The sequence below is a fragment of the Maylandia zebra genome, linkage group LG13, assembly GCF_041146795.1.
Source record: "Maylandia zebra isolate NMK-2024a linkage group LG13, Mzebra_GT3a, whole genome shotgun sequence".
Lineage (NCBI taxonomy): Eukaryota > Metazoa > Chordata > Actinopteri > Cichliformes > Cichlidae > Maylandia > Maylandia zebra.
The window spans coordinates 24,532,908-24,557,244 of record NC_135179.1 but is presented as its reverse complement, the minus strand read 5'-3'; the positions used below and the strand labels follow the sequence as shown (position 1 = coordinate 24,557,244).

Genomic DNA, 24,337 nt, shown 5'->3' with positions numbered 1-24,337 from the left:
AGTGTGGTGGACTGACAGTCTGGCGTTACATCCCAAACCAAACAGCTGCAACATTTTTTGAGCTTTACCGTGTTTGCAGTGCACGTAGAAGAGAAGGAAGGCACAGTAGGGATATAAAACATTTGTTTCAGCGGTATGTAATTGAAGAAAAGACCTGATTGATTGATTGACGGAGCCTGATTGGAGAGGTACCTCAGTCAATTGTGTTTTTGCAGTAATTCTTTCAATGATAAATTCATAATGGAATGACAGGAAGAAAAAAATACTCAATATTGCTGAAACTTCAGAGACAAAGACCAAAAAACATCCTTCCCCCCCCCCCCAAGTCCACTTAACCACCGTGCCGCTCTCAATCACTCAGATGCTCTTCAGAGAAGAGCTGTCACACATTCCATCATGTTCTCAACAGAAGCACCCTAAAAGAGCCAGAGCTATGAATAAATCATATGTGTCCTCGCCTTTACTGTAAGAGAAAATTGCATTTGTCTAATAACACAGAGTGACTTGTATTGATGTGCACTTAAATCCGACTAGCACCGCACAGTTGGGTTCGAACTGACTGGCTTTAAACTACGGCACGAGCAACAGGAGCTGTATGGAGAAACAATAGCTGGTACAGTAATTAAATGGGTTCCAGTTGAGCCGCGTGAAGCAGAAAACAAGAGAACTGCTGGCATTGTAACAATGGCAGTGAACAGGCATTACCACACTACTTGGCTAAATGAAGAGGAGCACAGTCTGATGCAGCTTTCCCCATATGAAAGTCCTCACTACTGGGGGTCATTTACGCATCTTATTCAGCTCTTCAATTATTTATTTGTAAATTTAGCGTCGCTCGAGATCTCTCTTGGGGACAAAATTATACTCTCAGCGGGGAATCAAACCTCTGGCCATAATGGCTGTGGTATTCATCAGCAAACGTGCCAACGGCAATTAGGGACATAATGGCTCCCAGGCCAAAAAGCCCCCACACCGCAAGCACTCAACAAGCTGAAGCTGTGTGGCTTCAGCTTGTTGATGAATTTCTATCTTTACATGGCATCAGCAGGACTATTCATTGCCTCGGAGCTCACGCGATGACAATGGGCATGCTGTTTTCTTTGTACGGGATGACACTAATACCACAAGCGCGCGTGCTAGAAATGCCTCGGAAACCTAAAAGGATGGCCATCTTGGCTTTGACTTAGACAGTAATTTCTAATCCCCTCCAGCTAAAGAAATGGTAATGTGCTGTTGGTGGGCTATCAGTTTCCAGCAAGTGTGTGCCAGCCCCTTATTACCAAATAGGATGACAGTTTAATGAGCCCCTTGCTTGGTGTCAGCAACACATTTTGAAATTGCGCCTGCTGCCATATTGTGTGCGCCCACTTGAGCGTTTGAGCACGCCGCGCAACCAATCATTAACTTGCCGTCTTCTCTGTGACGTGTTACCACCTGACTCCAAATCCTTTGTTTAGCCGCCGCAGTTTCGTACCACTGGTTTCCCAGCCTGCAGAGCTACATTATTCAAGATGAGGCACACACGCACGCTGCGTTTAGGCTGCTGAGGTGAACGTGGTGATGCTTGTCATGGAAGAGATCAGTGTTATCCCTGGCTGTCAAGCAGACCGAGGTGTTCTTGGGTGTGCTTCCACAACAAAAATCCAGTGGAGGTCGATGAAACATAATCACTTTGAAATGAAAAGAGCTGCTTTCTCCTATAATGATATACAATTATAGACTGGATGTACTAAAATAGCAAGTCTATGCATTACTATACAACCCCCTAAAAACTTCATGCAACTAAGCCTGAACAATGGAGTACAAAAATAAAAGGGTGCCCCCTAGTGACAGGAAAGGGTGCATTCAGGACAGGACAATAAAATGTGAAGCTCCAGCCACAAATCTTTATGATCTGGGTAACAGCATATGGTAGATGGGAGGTTGTAGCATTAGCTTCAGTCTGATGCCGCTTCACTTCCTGCTCTAGCCCCATCACTTCACCACCCCCCCCCCCTCTCCCGCCCTCCCCTCATCCTCCCGTCTGCGTGTCTCAGTGAGGGAAGTGACCTTTTTTAGAAATCTCCCTGTGACTGATGGACTAGAGAGAGTACCACTGCAGGTGGTGCCGTCAAAATCCATTTAGATCTCTACCAAATGCCCACGCGCCAAATCAATCTAAAGACTGAACCCTAAAAAAAAGAATTAAAAAATTTTTAAAAAGACAAGCCCCCGTTCCTTAAGATCTTAATCGAGTTGGAGAGCGTGTGAACGCTGATGCATCATGTCTGCGCACACTGGCTCGAAGGTAACCGGCTAACTTTACACAATTAAAGCTCAATTCCCTCGCACCACCCTCGCCACCTCGCCTCTTCGCGACTGCCAATCCTTGCTGGTAACTCGTTTGAAGCCGATTCCCCCGCTGACAGCAGATCACTTTTGCTTCATTTGGGAGAAAAAGTCATTGTTCATTGATGTCCTCTCACAGTGTGGAGCAACATCAAGAGGCGACTTGTCTTTCAAAGAGCTCTCATGATTCACATTTTGAACTGATATTTAAAAAGTGTATTCAAAGAAAAAGAGAGGCGCCTTTCAAGTACACAACAAACGCTTTCACGCCTCAGTGGGCAGGGAAAAAAAGAACAGCGCTGTTTCAGGTAATGCTGCACTTATTCATATTCATGCTTTAAAATGTTTATTCTAAGCTACTATAATAACTGTTTGTATGTTAACAATGGAACAAATGTGTACATGTAATGTCCCAAAGAGAATTATTACACAAACATCCCTTAAGCTGACTTTTTGTTTCTTGAGCTTTTTCACAGTTTTTCAGATTTTTGTCTTATTGTACAGGTTTCGTTCACTCTTGCTGCTCGAATCAGGCTTGTTTCCAGATGCAGCAGACAGCTGTTCTCAGCAACAAAAAACCCCCCAAAAATCATAGAAGGCAAAGTGTACACAACCTGCCGAGCACCTAAGGGCAGGCAGCTGTGCTAGCTGAAGGCCAGAAACATAATCTGAATGAATGACAATATGATGTCAACTTGAAAAGCAATGTGTTAGTTTTGTGTATTAAAAAAAAATACTGCTCACACTAGCTTTATAATTATAATACAAACATATCGATATGTTCCTTCGACCAGTTTTATTCATTTTTGTTTCTGATAGAGGGCTGGAGGAAAGGATTCATTTAAGCAAGCAGCGCTCTTAGTTTTATTAACACCGAAGGTTTTTCCTCTTAAGAAGCATGAAAGTGACTCCTGAGCTCACTGACTGGATGTTTTGTGGTTAATCACGCCTCAGGAATTCTAAAACTAAAATTGCGATATAGATTTTATGGTCATAAGTGTGTACTCTGGAGCTTTTCTCCAAAAACCTGTTGCTTATTTAGCACAGTTCTTACTCTTTTGTGCTAACGATTTAACCAGGACACTTTTTGTTGTAAAAGCTGCAACTATGAGCCACAGAATCCTGCATATGCAAATAAAATTAACTGGAATTTTATGTGTGGAACCAAAGTGGTTTCTATCTAGCCCCTACTTCAGATTTAATCCCCCATTAAACCGAATGGTAATTTTTTACATTTCAGTTTGGTACAAAATAAACAAGAAGTTATGCTTCATGTAGAGCCTTACTGGAGCTAGTAGGAACATTTTATTAATCTAACTGTATGCTAATATTCACCTGTGTGAGATTTATCTTCTCAACAAATTATATAAATTCATATATCTACATAGATTTTTAAGTAATACCATAATGGGCAAAAGATGCAGCAGTTTATTGAAATCTACACATGGAAATACAGAATATAAGCCCAAAACAGACTCTGTACAGTTCTAACAAGCCTGAAAGTCAATGTTTGGCTGGACTGTTTCCCTCCTCTTGACAGCCACCCTTTCATGGAGGCCATTTCTGATGAGGCTTCAGCAGCTGGATAAATTGAAGGGCCAGATGTTCCTCACAGGTCCTGTGTCAGGTCTTTTTCTAAGGACATACCGTGTTTAGATCCTGTTCATCTACTGTACACAGTTTTTATGCCTAATTCTTTCTTTTATCCAGCAGCATACTGAAATATGCTAAGATTCCAGCTAACGGCTTCTTGGGAATCTTTAAAATATGTGATGTTTGCTGATGATACAAACTTATTTTGCTCAGGAAAAGACATAAAGAAATTACTGAAAACAGTGGAAACAGAACTCATAAAGTTAAATAGATGGTTTGTATTTAATAAACTATCATTGAATGAAAGTAAAACAAAATTTATGTTATTTGGAGGTAGTAAAAGTAATATTAAAGTAAAATTGAATTTAAATAATGTTGAAATTGAAAGAGTATATGAGACAAAATTGTTAGGAGTAATTATTGATGATAAACTTTGTTTGAAGCCCCACATAGAACATGTGAAACGAAAATTATCCAAGTCTATTTCTATTCTTTATAAAACAAGAGATTTTTTGAATAAGAACTGCCTTTATTTATTGTATACTTCCCTTTGTTTGCCTTATATGACCTACTGTGCAGAAATTTGGGGGAACACATACAAAACATATTTGGATTCAATATTTAAATTGCAAAAAAGAGCTATTAGAATAATAAATAAAGTTGGATATAGGGAGTCCACCAACCAGTTTTTTTGTAGGATCATCTATGTTAAAATTCATGGACATTATATATTCTAAAACTTTAGAAATGATATATCGTGTGATGAAAAAGAATGTTCCAATTTGTATTTTAAGTATGTTTCAACTAAGAGATGGAAAATGTGATTTGAGGGGGTCTTATAAGTTTGAAATGCCTAAAGTGAGAACCAATGTTAAGTATAGATGTGTGTCAGTTTTGGGAGTGAAATTATGGAATGGACTTAATGATGAACTGACGATGTGTTTTTCTTTGTCATTCTTCAGGAAGATTTTAAAAATTAGTATTATACAAGTTTATAGAAATTTGGTTTGTTAACATTTTTTTGTGTTGATTTAATTTCTTGATTTATCATTGATTTCTTTTCAAACTGTTATACAACTTATTTATCAATGTTATTTATTTTCTTGGTTAAGGATTTGATTATTTCTATGGGGGTAAGGGATAGGATAAGTATAAGCCATAAGGCTTCAGCCTATTCCTTTTTCGGTTACTGTTTGAGTACTTTTATGTAAAATTATAATCTGTTGTTGTTGTTGTTGTTGTTGTTGACTGAAATAAAAAAAATAAAAAATAAAAATTTCAATTTCAATTGTTAGTGCAGAAATACTATTTTATGCCCTTCAAACTGTGTTCTCATGCTAAGTTGTTTGTTATGTGTAGGCACGACAATGGTTCATCCTTTGCACCATTAGGCACAGTTTTTAAGCTTCAGTGATTTGTAGTTCAGTGTTAAGTGATCAGGTACAAGGACTGGACTGAAAATGAAGGAAAAAGCAGCCAACGCCCAAAGAAAAACCTGCAGAACTATTGCTCGAGACCACTTTTTAAAAATTGTGATAAAGTCTTGCTCCTTGTAGAAAAAAAAATGAATAAAGTAACAGTGTTGTAGATTTATATATTAATTAATCAATAGTGAAGACAAGGGTTTGATGTTGTCAGTCATACTGGGTAGCCTCTGCCACTCACCATGCTGGGCCTCCCTCTGCTCCAGCTCCTGTCTGAGTTGCTGCCGCTGCTCCTTCATCCTGGCGAGCTCCTGGCTGCTCCCTGAGCTGAGGCTGTGCAGCCTCTTGGCCAGAGCCTCAAGTCGGTCCCGCTCCAGGTACACCGCCTTCATCTCTGCTTTCAGTTCCTTAGCACTGCTGAAGTCATTACCTGCACCGGTGCACCACAGGAGCACATTATGCTTACAACGTCCATTAACGAGCTTCTTGATCATTAATAGCGTAATTAAGTGAGGCTAATGGTGGGTGAGCCAAGTAAATGGGGTAAATAAAAAAAAGGGTAATGCAGCAGGGATGTAGTGGGGTGTGGTTGAGTGGAAAGTTACCTGAGATGGCTGCCAGTTTGGCTTCATGTAGTGCCAAAAGCTGTGTTTCAGTCTCACTGACTTTCCTCCTTAGGCTGCTGCCCAGTCTCTGACTCATGACCACCTGAGGAAAAGAAAGAGAGGAACATGCAGAGGAGAGAGCAGGGGGGGAGGGCGGTAACTAACAAAACCTTCGCAGACACATGGATCCCACAGGAGGCAAAGCTCATTTCCAATTCCACTTTCATTTTCTTTTTGACACTCATTCTTACAAGACCTTACAAATTCATTTCCGTCCTTCTGTGTTCGCTCTGCTTTGAATACACAGCAGAGCATCAACGCCGATGTGTTACCTTTGTCTATAACCTTTAGAAAGAAAGAGAGTGCTTCTCCTTTCACATGGACAGACTGGAAAATGTGAAATCCTCATAAAAGATATCATTAGAAAGTCAGAGAGGAAAAGGCCCCTGAATGTCACAGCCTGATGGGGATGCGGCACCTCAGCCCTGAGTATTCACAAAGGAGCTGATGGTCTCCATCAGCCCGTCTGGCCCTCATCTGCCCTCACCCTGTCCTTTAAACCTCTGTTATTTCCATTATATACACTTTGAACCACAGCTACAATCCCCACAATCCGCTTCCTTCTTTTTAGGAACTGTTTTTCTTTATTTTCACTGCTCAAAGAGATTTGGATCCAGATTTTCTGACGCGTGTTTTCCTTAAATCTGACACAGTTATGTGCAACACTTTGAAAAGGCAGTCAAATAGACTGTTATTTCCGAGGCAGAACATCCCCGGAGAGTTTTCTCCGCACAGAAATGTAGAAAGCGGATTTTTTTTTCCCCCAAACAGGCTTGTATAATTTTATTTCATGCATTACATGAAGTGAAAATATTTTTTGAGTGCTTTTTCAAACTGTAGAAATTCTGACATCGCTGATTTAATTTCAAAACATCAGGCTATTTGTCAATTTCAAAAAAGTTACTTTCATGTCAGCAATCATTTTGTCACAGCAGGTGAGCAATTTTCCACTTGGTGAATATATCATCTTGGAACCAAACTTCTCATTTTAGCTTAACAATGGGCACTTTGTGATGATGGTAAATGTATATCTGGGTAGAAACCCACGACATTTCTTTCAGGTGCAGCGGCAACATCAATCAGTGATTTGATGATGGCTTTCTGAAAGACTCAGTGACAGTAGCTTTACAGAGCTAACTCTGTAAGCTAACTTCTATCTCCTTATTCCATGCATCTAGTTTCTGGATAAAAATATCTGAAAAAAAGAAAATAACTAGTAAGCAGCATATGTCCGAATGAATATGCCAAAGTACAGAGGATGACAACAATAGCTTAGATAACCACTCATCACAAAGAAAGGTATACAGAAGAGCCTCTCTGAACACAACACATTCACCTTGAAGCATATGGGCAAAAACAGCAGAAGAACAGGAAAGCGATGTTGTGAAGTGTAATAATATGGAGGATATTTTCTTAGCCCAGATTGGTCCCCTTATTACCAACTGAGCATGTACTGTTGCTGACTACGCTCACCTTTTTATAACCAGTGTGTCCATCTTCTAATGGTTGCTTCCAGCAGAATAACATATGTGACAAAGATCACATCATCTTAAACTGGTTTCGTGGACATGGCAGTGAGTTCTCTGTACTCAATGCCCTCCACAGTCACCAGAGCTCAATCCAGTAGGGCACTTCTGGGTTGTGGCGGAACATGAGAATCACATCGTGGATGTGCAGCCGACAAATCTGCAGCAACTGTGTGATGCCGTCATGTCGATATGGACCAAAATCTCAGAGAAATGTTTCCAGCAGCTTGTTGAATCTGTGCTACAAAGAATAAAGGCTAATGGATGTCCAACATCATCCAGTACTAGCAAGGTATAGATGAGCTCATGGTTTGGATCTCACCCTAAAAGTGTCAATCTGACAACACGCACTGCCAAGCAGCCCCAAATGATGAATTGCTTTTTGGGGAAGAGGAGAGACGTTGCAGGTAAACAGATGTGGGGATTAGAGTTTTTAGAACCCAGTGTGGTACACTGAAACACACTAAAGCTGACGTTGTTTGCTCTACATGTACTCTTGCAGATGCCTCAGGATTTTACAGTTGAACAACATGAACTCCATGTTGAAAGTCATACCCGAGACTATTTGACTCAGTTCTCATCACCAGTGACCATCTTTGACATGAAAAATTCAGGTCAGTTTGAGACAGACACTGACCGCTCTCACGGCACATTTAGCGTCTGTACTGATGCATATGTGCAAGAGAGATCTAAATGCAGTAGCAGCACAGAAGTGGTGCAAAATCTCAACATTAACAGGAACTGCTGCTACATCCAAATCAAGTTTTTGCTTCTTATGGTCTTCTGATTACACCGTGTGCAGCTTTGTGCCTCCTTTGTGCAGGAAGCACAAAGGAAAAGCAAACCCTTGATAAGCATGAGTGAATTCTAGTTATACAGCAGCATGCAAACCCAGGTAAACACACAAACAATGGACACGGGCTTCAAATCACTACGTTAGCCATGTTTTACTCATTTAGTTGATTTTAAAAGTGTGCATTTAAGCAAATCGGACAGCTTTTTCATCATCAGGTGTTGTAATAATTTTACGGATGATTTAGAATTTAGGGAGGATTTATTCAAAATGACAACTCCTGTGACTCTTGCAAAAAAACTGGAGAGTTTACTGCCTTGTCAAAGAGAAACAAGCTCATGAATACAGACACTGACATTTAGTACATATATTAAAAACACCAAAGCTCGCACAAGACACATAATGTGTATTTTGACTTACTGCTTATTAGATATTCACACACATTCAGTCATCGTCGACATGCTGAGAAGAGAATGAGATGATATAGAATAAATCAAGTCAGCGGAACAGTGGCTTACCTTAGCAGTGGCTTCCTTAATGGACAGATTTAATGCCTGCTCCTGCTCCTGGAGTCTGCAAAATAAAAACATAAATGTCACAGTGCAGGACTAAAGGTAATTTTTTCCATTTTGGGGATGAAATCGGGAGTTATCAATATGATATCTCCTGTTCCAATCTAGATTTTTTTTTTTTTTGTTTTTTTTTAGCTTCTACTCATCTGGCAGCTAATCGCTTAACGGTTTGCAAACTAACAACTATCAAACTGAACCTTGGATAACTTTTTAAAGGACAGTCTTGAGAGTGTTTGTCCAGTGGATGGGAGCAAATATTCAACGACCAGTTCAGCCATGCACAAAAGTGAGACATTTCTTTATATTTTGCAGCTAATTATCTAGATTGCAGTCTTTTAACGTGTTCTTGAGGAATCGTTCTCCTGGCTGTCTAAAGGTCTTTCAAGGTCTTTCTTTAGACATTGGCCATATTTTTATCATTTTATCCAGTCCTTTTACCTGACCACTCTCAGAGGAACAGCTTTTTATTTGTTAAGCCACTTAAAACTGACTTATGAATCATTCACGGACAAAAAAATAAATCTAATTTAAGGTCTGAACCAGTGTTGTACTCTACACATATGATAACATAGCAGCCTGTCATGAAAACGCATCATTTGTTCACATTTGTTTAGTTGAATAGTTGCACCAACAAGGTGACTTACAAAGAACTTTTAGCCAAAAACTTAGTGTGCAGACATAGTGTGCAGTGTCCTTAAAAACCTTGACAAGTTCAAGAGAAAGCAAGATGTTGCAAACATATAACTGTTGATCTAGATAGTTAAAGAAGAAAGTTTCATTGGCAAAAGGTCTTCATCAGCATATACGAAGGAGGTGAGGAGAGAAGTACAACAGTGAGTGTCTAAAGCCAGCTGTAAAACACAGTGGAGGCTCCGTCATGGTGTATGGCCACATTTCAGCCAGTGGTGATGGGAATGGAATTATAAACGCAGGAAAGTACCATCAGATTTTGATTGGCCATGTAATCTGGAAAGCGTCTGATTGGCAACAGCTTCATTTTTCAGCATGACGATCATCCCAAACACACCGCCAGTGCAATAAAAACATACCTAGATAGAGAAACACACATTGGAACACTATCAGTCATGGATTGGCCTCCCTGTAGCCCAGACCTCAACATTAACGAAGAGTTGTGGGATCATCTTTACAAAAAACAAAACAAAAAGGCAGCCAAGATCCAAAGTAGTCCTTAAAGAAGCTTGGAGAACTATATTGAAGACTACTTAAAGAAATTACAAGAATGTCTTCCTAAGAGCTCAGGCCATACCATCACCACCAATTTTCAAGTTCATGTGGGTTAGCTTAAGACTTTCTTACTTCTCTTAGCTTCTTAAACATCTTGGCATACAGAAGATAAAAGACTTGTGGGTATCTCCATACAGAGTAAGTTCTTTGAACACTGTTCATCTTAGGTTGTAAAAAAATACATATAAGCTGATACTGTGTGCAAACACGAGCATAAGAGACCTGCATTGTGAGGACACGAGCTTTAAATTTTGCATTTGGAATCAAATGCTGTAACCAGTGAAGCTTGAGCCTGCATCTGGGTGGCTTACTTTAGCGTAAGAAAGAGAAACGCTGTGAGCGAGTGTGCCCCTTTTTGGAATACTGACCTGAAATAAACTACATCAAAATAAAGAGAAGACTGAACCTGAAAAACACCTTCCATTGTAAAATATGGCTCAATATTTGTGTTTTCTTTAACTGGCCTGTTGGATTCAACTCTAGCCCAATATTTCAGACAATAAGGGAAAACAGGACAACCCATTAAGGTCACACTACTTGGTGACAGATCTAAATCAATTACAAGATGGAGAAAAATGAGCATAAAATCCATTATGCACAGTACAGTCACCTTGAGACAGTCCCAATTGTCTCACAAAAATCATTATGTCCACTCCATGTTATTCAAGCTGATGCTCAGAGTGAGTCAGAGTTAAATGTTTTCTCTGAACATCAGTCTTATAGCGCCGAGTGGATTTCTTTAATTCAGTATTCGTGTGGAAAAAAACCTGATACGAGACAGAAATATCCTGTGTTGTTTGGAAAAGGGGCGACTGCAACACAATCATCACGGTGACCCGTGGCAAGCCACCCACAGATGTGCAGCTGAATATCCAATCTGAGGTCGCAATTTCAATCAGCAACGAGAATAAATGCGTTTCAGCCGGGGTGAGAATAAGCCAGATATCAAATTATGCCAGTGGTGGTGGGTCACACCGCCAAGAAGGCGATAAGTACAATTTACATGTCTTTCTAACGAGTGGCAAGACGGAGAGGCTTTCCACAGTGCTCCCTTGCAAGCTATTAACTTCAGAGGATATGATGCAAAGTGATCGTTAGCATCTAAGAAAAAAGCCATTAAAATTCAAAGCAGGTTCAAGCAGGTGTGAGAGAAGAAGACTGAAGGCACGTGGGATAAGAAACTAGCTGTCCTCTCTGAATCTAAGAAACAAGTTACTCCTAAAGGGCTGCAAACTGCTTTACATTACATCCATTTGTCAGTGGCTTTTGTTTATAAAGACTTGAAATACATGAGCTGAACCTCTCCAGGAACAATAGGCATCCAGTGCTGCATGGGCAGACCTGTCGATCACCGAACAAAGTGAGCAATTTTGCCTGTAAGCTGATAAAAAGGGTAATGATTCATGTAAATGCAAGGCTAGGTGTCTTCTGTGCTGTTACTGGAGGTGTTGATTTGGTTGAAACGTGATGGTGTGATTTTGACAATTCTGCTGAAAGATTTATTCAAAGTGCCACTTTGTCTAAGGATGGATGAAGCTGAGAGGCGATGACTTAGAAACAGCAGATCGCCACTGACACATCAACTTCAAAATGGGCTAATTATATGTATGTAACATGATGAAAGAGAAAAAAACCCTATGGACAGACTGTTGCATGGTCACCAGCATTTGCAGCTCTATAGCAGCCCCACCTGGCCGTTCCAGGTATTGCACAAATACAAATACTGACCACTGCATAAGAAGTGAGCACATCTGACAGACTTGTACTAAACAAATGCTTTATGCATAGTAACCACACCAAGATCTTGCACAAGGTTAAATTATCATTACTGTGGCTAATTTTGCCCAAATTAATTGATATTTTCATATTTTTATCAAAGTAATATTAAATACAAATCTGGCTTCTACTGCACATTTTGAGTAATATTAAATAAGAAGATGCACCTCCTGGAGTTTTTATGAAAAATGAAAGAATACAAAACCTTTTGACTGCACTGGATAAACGTTACCTGTCTATTAAGCTGGCGTCAGGTAACAAAAATACTTCTTCTACATTTACAGTAAAGAATTATGTTTAAAACTCCAGTCCTCCTGCTGTCAGAGGAGGAAACCATCATAAAGTGGATAAACAAATAGCTGTCATGGAGGATGCTGTGATGTTTGGCAATTTGTCAGCTTCAGGGCTTGTTTTCCTCATACACTGTGCCGATTCCTCTATTGTATATAAATATGTAAGTAGAAATACATCAAATTAACACAACAACACAAATTATGTTACCTTCAAACTAGTTCTGAGTAAAGGTTATGCATGCAAAGGCCCAATCAGCGGACACTTTTCACAGTTTAGGTGTTAGATCCGGCTCGACCAATCAAACTGAGAGTCCAACGACCGACAGGAGAAACTGTAATACCGACGTGCAAAATTCAAAAGGTGTGAAAATGTTTTCTCAATGCTCAAGACCTCAATTTCCATTTTTCACATACATTTGCACATTTTCTTAACTATTCTGCTCGCTAGCAGAAGCAGATCCTGGAGAGCAAAACGCCTTTAATACATCCAAAGATCTGCAGTGAAGGCTTTGATTCCCTCATTTGAAGTTTTTCCCTAAATACAGATGAGGACAGAATTACTAGTGAAGTGTTTTTGAGGAGATTACAGTTCCAGAAACGTTGAATCATCCCCACATCATAACACTCCCACCACTGTGCTTCACTGTGGGGACGGTGCTGTTTGGGTTATACGCCTCTCCCTTCTGTCTGTGACCAAAGAGCTCTAGTTTCATCTCATCTCACCAAATGATGCACTTCCAGTATGAACAATCTTTCCCCAGGTTGTTCTTAGCACATTTCAGCGTGGCAGTTGTTCTGGGCTCTTTAGTCTCATCTCCGACTAGTTCTCGTTCCGGTCATTCTCAGTGCTTTTTTAGAGGCAGAGAAGATTTATATACTGTGGAGGATAACTCTTGGTTTTTGTAAGCTTTGAGGAATACAGAGTTAAAGCATGTCATTGCGCATATATAATAAATAATAATAATTTTATCCTCATTTGTAAACTTCTGTTCCTGGGAACAGCATGTTTCATTCATTCATTACCTGCAGCTTTGTAAAGGAGGCTCTAAATTTTTAATTATTTCATGCAACCACTCAAACAAGATGAAAGCATTATTATTAACTATGCTCAAAAAGACAACTGTTTAGTTCTCTATTTTTCCACTTCCTTTTTTTTCGGCTCATGCAAACACAGCCTTTCATGTCACAAATGTGACATTTAAGCAAGCAAATCATGACATATATGGCGCTGACCTGAGCATGGAGGGAGGACGAGAGACTGAGATTTGTGTGCGATTCTCAGAAGCGACGAGGTCCTGGAGGGTTCGGCTCATGTCGCGAAGCTGAGCCGTGCTGCAGCTCCTCAGCACGGAGGCCTCCAGCTCCTCAGCCTCCACCTGTTGCTCTTCCTGCTGGATCTGCTGCTCCAGACACCGGCTACGGTCCTTCAGCTCCACCAGTCTCTGCTGCAGCTCTGCGATCTCCTCCTGCAGAGGTGGAGCAATGTTCATTTCATTCATTTTACATGTATGTTAGAAATAACATAGTTTCTATGAAGGTAATCAGCAACAGTGAAGTAGTCCTTCAGTTTTTTAAGCCAGCAGATTGAATGAAAAATTCAAACACCTAATCTGAAACTGAAGGAAACTTGACTGGTGAGTTATTAGCTTTTTTCAGAATTGTTAATCAATAGTTTGTTTGATATTAAAGTAGCAGTGAGATTAATTAATCTTGTTCACACTCATTCACTGTCAGTGTAAATACTGCTGACAGCTATGCATATTTTACAAATTTCATTCACTTTTGTGAGCAAGGAAAGAAGCTGTTTTATTAAATTCTCAGAGGAGCAGTAACTCAGACCAGCCTGACGTACAAAGCGGAACGACGTGAGCCGAATTTACCTCGACAAGCCGTCTCTCTCGTATCAGACGTTCTCTTCGTTGCAGTGGACCCTGTGATGAGTCGGATTGCTCCCCTGCAACAGGCTCTGCACACTCCCTGCCACAAAATGACACCATTTTTAACAGCTTTGATTAACATTTTCAGGAGGTTAATCCACATTTAATGTTGCTTTTAATCTCTGTAAGTCAAAGCTAAAGAGAGCTGCAGATTGGTAATATACAGTATGGTTGTGTGTAATCACTTTTTCCCACAGATTCTCATCAAATAACTCTGTGACAGTGGAAAATCTGCTGTTTATCAGAGGTGACCTAAAATCCTTTTGCTTATATTTGTTCGGGATACTCTCTGAAGAGGCCCCACCTGATTTCCTTCCTGTCACAAGAGCTATTTTGGAGAGCTCCCCCTCTTTGATCTGTGCTACAATATTGCAACAAAAGAAAGAGAATGAGCTTATGAACTCAAATAAACCCCATTATGTCCTGAACAAAGGGAGTTTATTGCTATAAAAGTAGATCTGTTTTTGTTTAAGTGACACACAATATAAAACGAGGTCCAAAACAAAACAGGAAAAGTAATTTTCAGTGTAACCACATTTCATATTATATTCCCCTTATATATTGTATGCAGTTAACGTTTTAAATATAGTGTTTCAGTTAACATGATCAAACCAGCACTGACCTGTACTGACTGCAGTCTGCCCTCTGGAGGGCGCTGTCCACCGCCTGTCGGAGCCTCTCCAGGAGCAACGCCACGCTGGGCTGTTGGGAGGGTAAACCCAGCTTCAGAGTGCTTCGTTCTTTAGACAGCTCCTCTAACTTTTTCCCAAAGCGCTCAGCTGTGAACACACATACACACATGCTGAATAACATGCAGAAAACATCAGCTAGAGGAGTCCAGTTATCAGCAAGTGGTGTTGTGTTCTAGCCCTTTACTAGAAGTCATTTAAAGGGAGCACATTTCTGACCTTGCTGTATTTATGAATCCTGAATAAAAATCTGCATTTCTTGGCTCTGTAAACACATAAAACTAGAATTATCCCAGTCTGGCGGGTTCATAGCTAAATTAAAAGATGGCAAGCACGACATACACAGACAGAATTTACAGAACCAATCTCATCAGCTATTTAATCCAACACTGTGTAAGTGGAAAAACAGAAAACTAAACGTATAAGTCAGAGAATGAATAGACAAGGAGAACACCAGCCAAGGCATACAACACTGACCCAAATAATAAGCACGTTCGAACAGATCTACAGGATACAGAAACATGTGTATTTAAACCTGTTTTTAAGCTGCTCCCTTATTCACAGGGGTCACCACGTGCAGATAGACACACATGGTTTTAATATGGTGGGTTTTTAGGCTGGATGCCTTTCCTGACAAAACCCTCCCAGTGATTTCAGTCTCCTGATATCAAACCAGGGATCTTCTGTGTGTAATGCAAATGTGTTAACCACAGAAGCAGATGTATCTTATGTATTTGTTCTATCACAAAATAAAAGAAATGGGTTAAAATGCAGTTTTTGGTTTGATTGTTTATATTTTTTTACAATATCTAGGTCAGGTACAAGTACAAATGATATTTGTTAGGTTTGAGGCTTTGTTGTTTCGTTGCAATAATCACGGGGAACCCCTTCCTGTAAACTTTTCTGTAAAAGCTTCCCTTATTTCTCTGTAAATACCCTTTATTTTGATTTGAGTCGACATAATAACTGTGCTACTTTCTGTTTTAAGCCACATAAATTGAAGATTTTCTAGTTTTACCATTATAGGATAGTTAAAAATAAAGCTCTGTGCCTCATCTCTCACATGTTCTTTCACACAGGTCATCTCAGTATGGTGAACAGCAAATTAGCAAGAAATTTAATAAAGAAGCTGACATCAAAGTGATAAATGATCCAAACATGTGAGTGCAAGCACACTCATGAGTTAGAAGGACAGCACGTGTTAAGCTCCTGTGGCTTTCTGGTCACTGAGTCAGAATATTTTCACTTTGAACTGTGCTCTTTTCTCTAACTTTAAGTTATTGTGTTTAGGGATATTAAACTTTACTTTTTAAAAACAAATAGTAAAAAGATAAATAGAATCTTATCAAATCATTCATAAAGTCGTTATTTTGTAACCTTAACCGAAATGGCTAAACTGGTTTACCTGCGTCATAATCGTCGTCCAGAATTGCTTTCTGCTGGAGCCTCTGCAGCTTCAACATCATGGATTCAATCTGAGAGACAGCAAAAAGACAGAACAGGTTACACAACAGTAACTCCAGAGTTCATCGCCTTTTAAACAGTCAATATATGCAGAAAAAAGGTGGGTGCAATGACTGCCAGGTCAAAGTGATACTGGGTCAGCAAGCTGAGGAAAGGGCGTTAACAATAACTTGACTACAGTACTTCACCGTTTTACTTTTTTTGAGGAGGACCTGAAAGATTCTATCAGATGTAAAACACTAAAGCAAATACTGAAAAATGTTTTTATCAGATGAAATATGGGGTCATTTTTATCACTTTCAAGCTTAGAATGTAAGATAAAAAAAAAAATATTGTTTGCTTTTCTGTAAAATACTCACAAGGCAATTATTTCTCATTTCTTGCAAAATGCATGAATTATACACTAATTAAAAGTACTTAGGTAGTACTTAATATTAATTACAGAATAATTTGTCTTCTTTTCTATAAAATACCTGCAGTTATTCCCTTATTCTAGTGTACCTATCTTTAAGTATTTCCTTGTAAATTTAATTACTTTGTATTTTCAAATAAACTATATTTAAATTTCATTTAATTTCAGGGGAATTATGTCCTTACTCACGTGCAGTATTACAAAGTGTTAACCAAAAGTTTGGTTAAGTAGGTGAGTTGAATACTTAGTTTTCTCTTTCAGAAAAATCTAAACCTGCTTGCTTTTGTCTTTCTTAATAAAACAAGAAAGCATCAGTACAGCATCACTCTGATGAGTCTGTAAGTACAATGTTCTGCTATTAGAAAAAGCTAGCTGGTTAGCTTGAACGTCTAAAACAAGTGTAAACAAACAAACACGATACATGACCAGGTCTTAAAGTGCAACTTAGTTCTGACACTTAGTATAAGATAAAGAGATGATTAGTGAGTTTCAGAGTTACTCAACTCTTGGGTGAATTTTGTTAACAAAACAAGGCTAACAGCTGCTGGCTGTAGCTTCATATCTACCAACAAGGTATGAGCTGGAACTAGTAAGGAAAGCAAATACGGGTTTCCTGATTTAATATAGTATTCATCTCTCTGTAGTTTAGTCTCATCTTGACTGTAGACCAAGGTGTCAAACCTAGGGCCCGGCAAAAACTCCAATCTGGCCCACTGGAAGAATTTGGAAAATGTGAAGGAGTGAATCGATTTTGAACTTTTAACTGTATTTTCCTAGGATATACAGCTTTTTCCATTGACAAACACCACCCCCCATTGCAATCTATACTACACCAAATAGTCAAAAATAACAGAAAAACAATTCAATGACAGAGAAGTTCCTGTATCGACTATGTCCATCATAGAAATTTCTACTATAGAAATAAAAGAACATTATTATAAATATAGGAAAGTGAGGGGTGCCAGAACTTTTTCTGTTATTTTACATATTTATCATATAGAACAGACATACTGTTGAAATTTCTTCTTGGGAAAATTGTTTAGTTAAACTTTACTAAACAGAAAGTGGAGTTTCACTAGTTCGTCACACTTAAAATCAAAGTGGGCTGTATGTGGCCCATAGTGTTAGATGAGTTTGACGTCGCTGCTCTAGACCTTGTTGGGAGATTAATTTGAATGACTGATATGTGAATTTCATGAGTCTGTCTTGCCCACCTTGGTGTGAGTGCGGTTGTTTTGGAGGCAGTCTTGCAGCACGCCCTCGTACTTCTTCAGCAGGTTATCCCAGCCTTGCTCCAAGGCAGGTGTAGCGCTCTCGTAGCCTGAGGTGACAGAGGAGGCAGAGGTACTGTCCGAGTCCAGGGAGAGTGAGGAGGTGGCCTCTATATCAATAGACTGAGCCTCACAGTCAGGCACGTGGGATCTTTCTACGTGGGTGGCAAACAGGCATTCTCGCCAAAACTTTCCTCCAGGTAGTGTTTGAGCAGGAGACGACTGCTTAGAGAAATTGTGCTCGACAGGTAAGGTTTCGGGTTTTGTTTGAGGCAGGTCAGATGCTTTTGTTGATGAACTTAGTTCTTGCTCTTGTGTGGGTGTGGTGGTTGTTTTCTGGCTGGAGGTAAGTGACTGTTGGATGAAACTGAAGCTGGAGTTAAAAGAGTCCTCTGGCTCTGAATGAGTGTCCAGGCTCGAACTTAACCTGAGTTCATTGTTGGGCAGTGAGGACTGGCCCAGATGGCTGGATGTACTCTTAGAATTGCAGTCCACAGGGGAAGGAGGGTGGGTAACAGAGCAGACAAAGCTCTGAGTCTTCCAGGAGCTACACGTGTGTTTATCAGGCTGTTGATGATTTATTAAAGACACACTGTCTGCAGGAGCTGGACTTGGCCTTTGAGCATTAGTTGCATCAGCTATGTCAGCGTCACGTCCTGATTTTCCATTGGTAATAAAAGTGGTTGTCCCAACGTCGTCCTCCTCTTCCTGAGTGGCGCTCTGCAGTCTGCACTGCTCTCCTCTCATGTACCCTGGTCTTCGGTGGAGCCTCTTACGGCTGGAGCTGCCAGCTGTCCCTGATGCTCTGCCACCTGTCGATGCAGAGATTAACCATTAAGCTTGACAACATGGCCATGAGGAAGATAACGCATGACCTCATAGAACTGGTAGGATTAACCATGTAATCAATGGCTAGAGCAGGAAGATGTAATGCTACGTGTACTAATTACACAAGTACCCGAAGCAGCTGTGATCCAGCAAAATGACCTTGTTTTTAAAAATAGTGCCTAATGGACTGAATTTTTTTTTTTTTTTTTTAAACGTTGGGCAGATGTGTGACATTTCCCAGGGTTCTGCTCCAGCTGTTGGGAAATACCAAAGCTGCACAGTCATTTATAAGTTAAGACATGCCTCTCTGTGGGATACCAGATGCATGAACAATATATTCTGAGGTTAGATTTGCATTTGTTTATTTTTGCAAATAGCAAAATTCTTCAGAGGAAAGGTTCTCAAAACATAGCAGGGGGTTCACGCCTGGATCTGGAGCCTTAAATCGGTCTATTTCACTGAAATATAGGGCAAAGGGCACACAGGCAAGGTCTGATTCATGTTGGTCCACTAACAAACCGGCACTGATGACGCTATTGTTTTTATAACCACTCAGCTTCTCTCTTTTTCTTAAAGCAGTAAGGCTGATAAAGTTTACCTGAGATCTATTTCTGAGTGGGTGCTATAACCTGTGAGTCTTCCAGCCAAAGCAATAAACTGAAGGATTGTTTAGAACAATACTGATTACCCTCGCTTTATCAAACCCACTTGCACTGCACTCATAGCTTGTCTCAAAGTTTTTCAGTTATTACGAAAGCCATGTTTTTTGTAAAGGGGGCATAACCGAAATAGCTTGTGAAGCACAGACACTGCCAATCTTAGTAACAAGAAGTGATACAAACATGCATGCAAACAGCGTTTGGTCTGAAAGTGGAGCGTAATGATAAAGGCCAGATTGTGGCGGGAGTTAGACACCTGCTGCAGGGCCACGTGATTAATACATATCATGTTTAGGATTCAGACGAGGAGGCGCGCTCAAATGCTGGGGATCAACAGCCCCTTTGTGTACAGCTGCGCTGCTCCTTCTTTCACTTCTGGCTCTCGCTTTCTCCTCCCACTCGCGAACACTGAAGTCACACAGAGGCACACTGACAGTGCTGAAAACACTGGGATCAGTTGTACTATTGTCAGTGTAAAAGCCTGTTAAACGCTTTAACTACGATAAAAACAAATCCAAAAGTAGAAAACGCAAACAAACACATAAAAACAACATCTTACGCAACTGCAAACCTCTACAAATAATGTGTTTTTTGCAGTGGGAGCACAATTATCAAGACAGGAATGCGGGGCATTGAAGAAAGCATGACCGATGAGCAAACCACAGCCCACTTCCCAACACCCAGTAACCTCCTACGATGCCACTCCTAACCTATCCCATGAGACTGTAAGAGACTCAAATAGACACCAGTGAGAGCAGTATTTCAAGTGAAAGTAACACACGGATGCTCCCATTGTAGCCACAGTGTTTTTGTGTGTGTGCAGTGTCACTTAGAGCTTGGGTTACACACAGGTCCATTAGAGGGTCCTTGCAGACGTGGCCACTGGTCCATAACTGATGTAAGAAACCCAACACCATCTGTAGGTTACAGCTACAACCGCACACTGTCTACCATCTGGTGTGGCTAGATGTTATACTAAGCCCTCTACAACAACTAAGAGTCGAAAGAAGAGGGACATGATGGTGTTACTGTATCCTCGCCATACTTCGATTACACAAAGAGAGCTCTTCCTGGTTTAAGGGGAAGGAAATGCCTCAGGGCCCATTGTTTTGTGTCTGCTGGCTTGTGTGTATGTCAGAGGGGCATCTATTTTTTGGCTGAAGCCCCTCAGAGGTATTTTCTACTTCCTGTCGGGCTTTGGGCTAAAATAGTTCACCGGGAATTCAGGCAGAATATACAAACAAGCAAGCAGTGACGTTGAGTGGTTCAACATCAAAGATAAAACAGTCTCTCTGCAACAGCATTCTCACTGTAGCATGTTATCAGTGCTGAAGAAACTGTACAGAGAGCCTGAGAAAAAGAAGCATGTCAGCCAGAAGAGGCGAGATTATTTACCTTTGGAGATTAAAGAGGCCCTCCTCAGCACCCTTAGGTTAAACACTGCATCCAATTGGGCACTGAAAGTGCTTGAGCCAAAGACAGAGAGGAATGCAGGGGCTCTCATAAAAACACAAACATTTGAGGAACAAGCTCAGCACCCTCTGACACACACACAGACACACAAGCGGATCTGCATGTCAGCAACCTCCTGAGAAGCAGCACTGCTCGGCAGATGTGCAAAACCTCGCCACTTGTGACCAAAGAGAGCGTCACAAAAAGGGGAAGTGAAAGTTAGCAGTGATATCTATTCATCTTACTAAAGAAATGACTACATAAGTGGATGAAAACCCAACAATACAGTATGCTCCAATGCCAGTTCCTATCTTTGGTCCTAAATCTTGGTCCTTATCGCTCCATTTTGCACGGTAGGTTAAAGGATGGGGATATTCCAAGGATTGCGTCTCTGCTATGCTCTTGTCAGACTGTAATCACATGAGGATCAGTTGAGTCTGTGTTATAGAGATTCATTTACACACTGCACATACTCTTTAATAGGCATTTTGATATTTCTGGTAGATTAGATTCATTCAAAAATGTCACACAACAGAGACCAGGGAAAAATCTACTCACAGCAGAAGCTGTTTCGGAAGCACTTTGGGAAATAGATTTTTATCTAAGGTTTACCACATCTAGCAGCCTTTTAACTGCAGTAGTTACCCTGTTGCATGTGGCGAGATCATAACAGTCTGATAAATGGGTCTAATGGAGGTCTGATTACCGGCATCCTGCGTGAACAGACTTGGATCACATTTCTATTTATTAGTCAAGCTCATTTTATTTGTATAAAACATGTTAAAAGACCCAAATAGAGACAATACGCAGGAAAATGCTTCTCTACTTTGTCTAAAGAGGTGGGGAACATATTATTTAAGTATTTAATCATTTCCAACTCATCATCACTCCTCCATGAATGACTGGTAGGGAGACTTTAAACCTTTATGATCCAGGGAACTGTGAACTTTCATACACATTCCAGGCAATGCATTATTAAACAGGCTATGAGTCTTCACTGCGGCTGCTCTGCTTTTGTTTAATCATCTGATGATTATCCCTCCCTAAAAACTGCCGGCTTAGTACATCCTAATACTACTATTTTATCCAATTTCGGTGTATTAAAGTTGTATGAAGTTCCTGGGGGTGTATACATATCCTGTAAAAGACCAGGGTCGGTGTGAGAACATCAGCGGATAGTTAAAAATCTTGTTTTACCTTGAATGGTTTCGCGGCGGTGAAGCAGAGAGTTGCCGTGGCATTCCAGTCCCATCAGTCCAGCGAACATTTTTCCATTAAAAAAGGCTGTTTGTGTTGAAAAGTCAAAGAAAGTCAGACCTCGGTGGCACAAGCCTGCATAGAGTTACATCGACCATGTTTTAGAAGAAGTGAAGCCAAGCAAAGGGACTGATCTCATTTCCGTTATGGAAAAGTGAACCCGGGCTGCTATATTTTCCCTGCACACAGTGAGTGACGGGTGAAAACTGCTTCCCAGCGCGCTGTTTTGTCCCTGATGAAAATTTCTTGACACAAACATTTATGGTACATCAGATTCTTACATTTCTCCCCCTGTTGGAAACAAGTGGGTTCCGCTGCGCCTGAACTGACGGTCTGGAGAAAGACTTCACGTCGTGCTGTTCCTTGTGGGGAAAGTATGGAAAACACATCCAGCGGTGGTGTGCAGTGGCAGAAGTACATAGCCCAGGAAAATCCGTCTGTTAGTCGACACATCGATCAGTAATCCGTTAGTCGCTGCGCCCTTGCGTCATGCGTCGCGTTGGAGCTCCTACGTGTTCAGGAATTTGACTCCAGACTCCTTCAGACCGCCTCATATCCACAGCGGGCACACTGTGGAAGTAGCAGCGGACACGGAACCGGATTAAATAACGCAGTTGTTTATGTTTATATGTGCTGTATTTTAGTGTCACTGAAGCTTGTGGAGGAAATTTATGGGGGAAAATACCATCTCTCTACTATTAAGTCACAAATACCATGAAGTTCAAATGTATACACACAGGATGCGTGTGATTCAGTCATTTAAATCACAGTGTAGCAGGTCTGTACTCCCTTACACATCTTAATGTGTCTCTTTCTTTCGGCACTCAGGGAATCAGCGAGTAGCACCAAACCCTAGACCTCACATGGCGCAGAGTCTTTTCATCCACCCCTTCACACACCGCTCATCCCAGTGCTCCTTTCATTCAGCTCGCCTGGCTCGTGAACAATACTCAGAGACAAAAAGCTCTGTTCAACAGACAGAATGCAGGACGTACTTACACATAGCTAGGGTAAGAGCAGGGATGAAACACGTTGCCTGGCACGCAGAGTGCCATCACCTGCTCTTTGTTAAAGATTAGAGGCGCATTGGAGATGCGTTTTTGACATCAGCGCACTGCCCCACAGGCTGGCTAGTTTCCAGGAGAAGCCCTTTGACTAACCTCTCAAGTTTTAGCTTAGTTGTCAAGTTTTAGTCTTTGGCTTACCTCTGTGCCATAAGTTTTAAGACATAAGAAACACCATATTATGCGAAAAACCCAGAAAGAAGATGCTAAAATTACACACGGTGTCTATAAGGGAGCAGATGAAATGTATAAGAATGATGTAATCACATCTGTCTTATGTATTGATATATGAGGGCTTTTATGAAATAATTAAGCAATCAGGAAAAGAGTGACTGCAAGGATAAAAGATGACTTAATCAAAGGATAAACACGTAGCTGTTGACTAATAACACATTAGCTCCTGCTCTGTTAGGTTTAGCTTGCTCTTTCCCTTCATCAGCTATGCATTCAATGCATCCATCGCATGCATTTTTCACAGTGCTGTAGCTGTGTTGCTGACTTTGACCAGCAGATGTCAGACTTCACACAGATATATTAGTTTATCCGCCATAGAAAGTTAAGAAATAACTTTTTTCTTTACATTTCCCAAAAGTATGTGTACACGTTTTCACTTTTACATCAAACCTTGAGAAATACACGTTTTCATCCAACTTTGATTTCATACATAACTACAACCATAGGCTGACTACGTGTTTCCTGATTTAGTCGTATTCACAAAATATTCATTTGATCCATCATGTTTATGTCACTGTATACACAAATATATAGTATCACATTTAAATAGTCTGAATGTGGATTTAATAGCATTCTTTTCTCCTAATAAAAAAAGGTCCATGCCAGTTTTTTGACTTTCTCCTGTGTATGGAACCAGGAAGTTTTTAAGCATGGCCACGAGAGTCATTTCCAAGCCAAAGGTCTAAATCATTGTAAGTTTTATAGCTCTCACTGACAAAGATGTTAAGAGTGGTTTTGGTCTGCCATATTCCAGACAGTAGAGTTACAGCAAATCTCTGGATTAGGGTTGTTCCAGGATTTATTTATTCATTTATATAAATGGGGCGCTAAAGTAAATTAGCTAAAGTGCGTTAC

At 40.4% G+C, this 24,337-nt stretch overlaps 1 protein-coding gene across 3 annotated transcripts in view; it reads right to left on the bottom strand.

Annotated features, from left to right (window-relative positions):
• disc1 (DISC1 scaffold protein) overlaps positions 1-22,743 on the bottom strand; it is a 46,556-nt gene extending 23,813 nt beyond the window's left edge. For 2 of the 3 annotated variants that reach the window (XR_013101402.1, XM_076891844.1), the window contains exons 1-10: positions 22,466-22,743; positions 22,125-22,259; positions 17,932-18,800; positions 16,247-16,316; positions 14,775-14,931; positions 14,096-14,192; positions 13,449-13,681; positions 8,848-8,902; positions 5,951-6,053; positions 5,587-5,775 (exon numbers count right to left, since the gene is read on the bottom strand). Coding sequence is in view for 2 of the 3 variants with exons in the window: in XM_076891844.1 (XP_076747959.1) it covers positions 5,587-5,775; positions 5,951-6,053; positions 8,848-8,902; positions 13,449-13,681; positions 14,096-14,192; positions 14,775-14,931; positions 16,247-16,316; positions 17,932-18,800; positions 22,125-22,259; positions 22,466-22,637 (2,080 nt within the window). In the remaining variant the exon portion in view is untranslated. Of the gene's footprint in view, positions 1-5,586; positions 5,776-5,950; positions 6,054-8,847; positions 8,903-13,448; positions 13,682-14,095; positions 14,193-14,774; positions 14,932-16,246; positions 16,317-17,931; positions 18,801-22,124 lie in introns of all 3 variants that reach the window. The other variant, XM_076891845.1, reaches the window with a different exon arrangement.
• Positions 22,744-24,337: the final 1,594 nt, after the last annotated feature.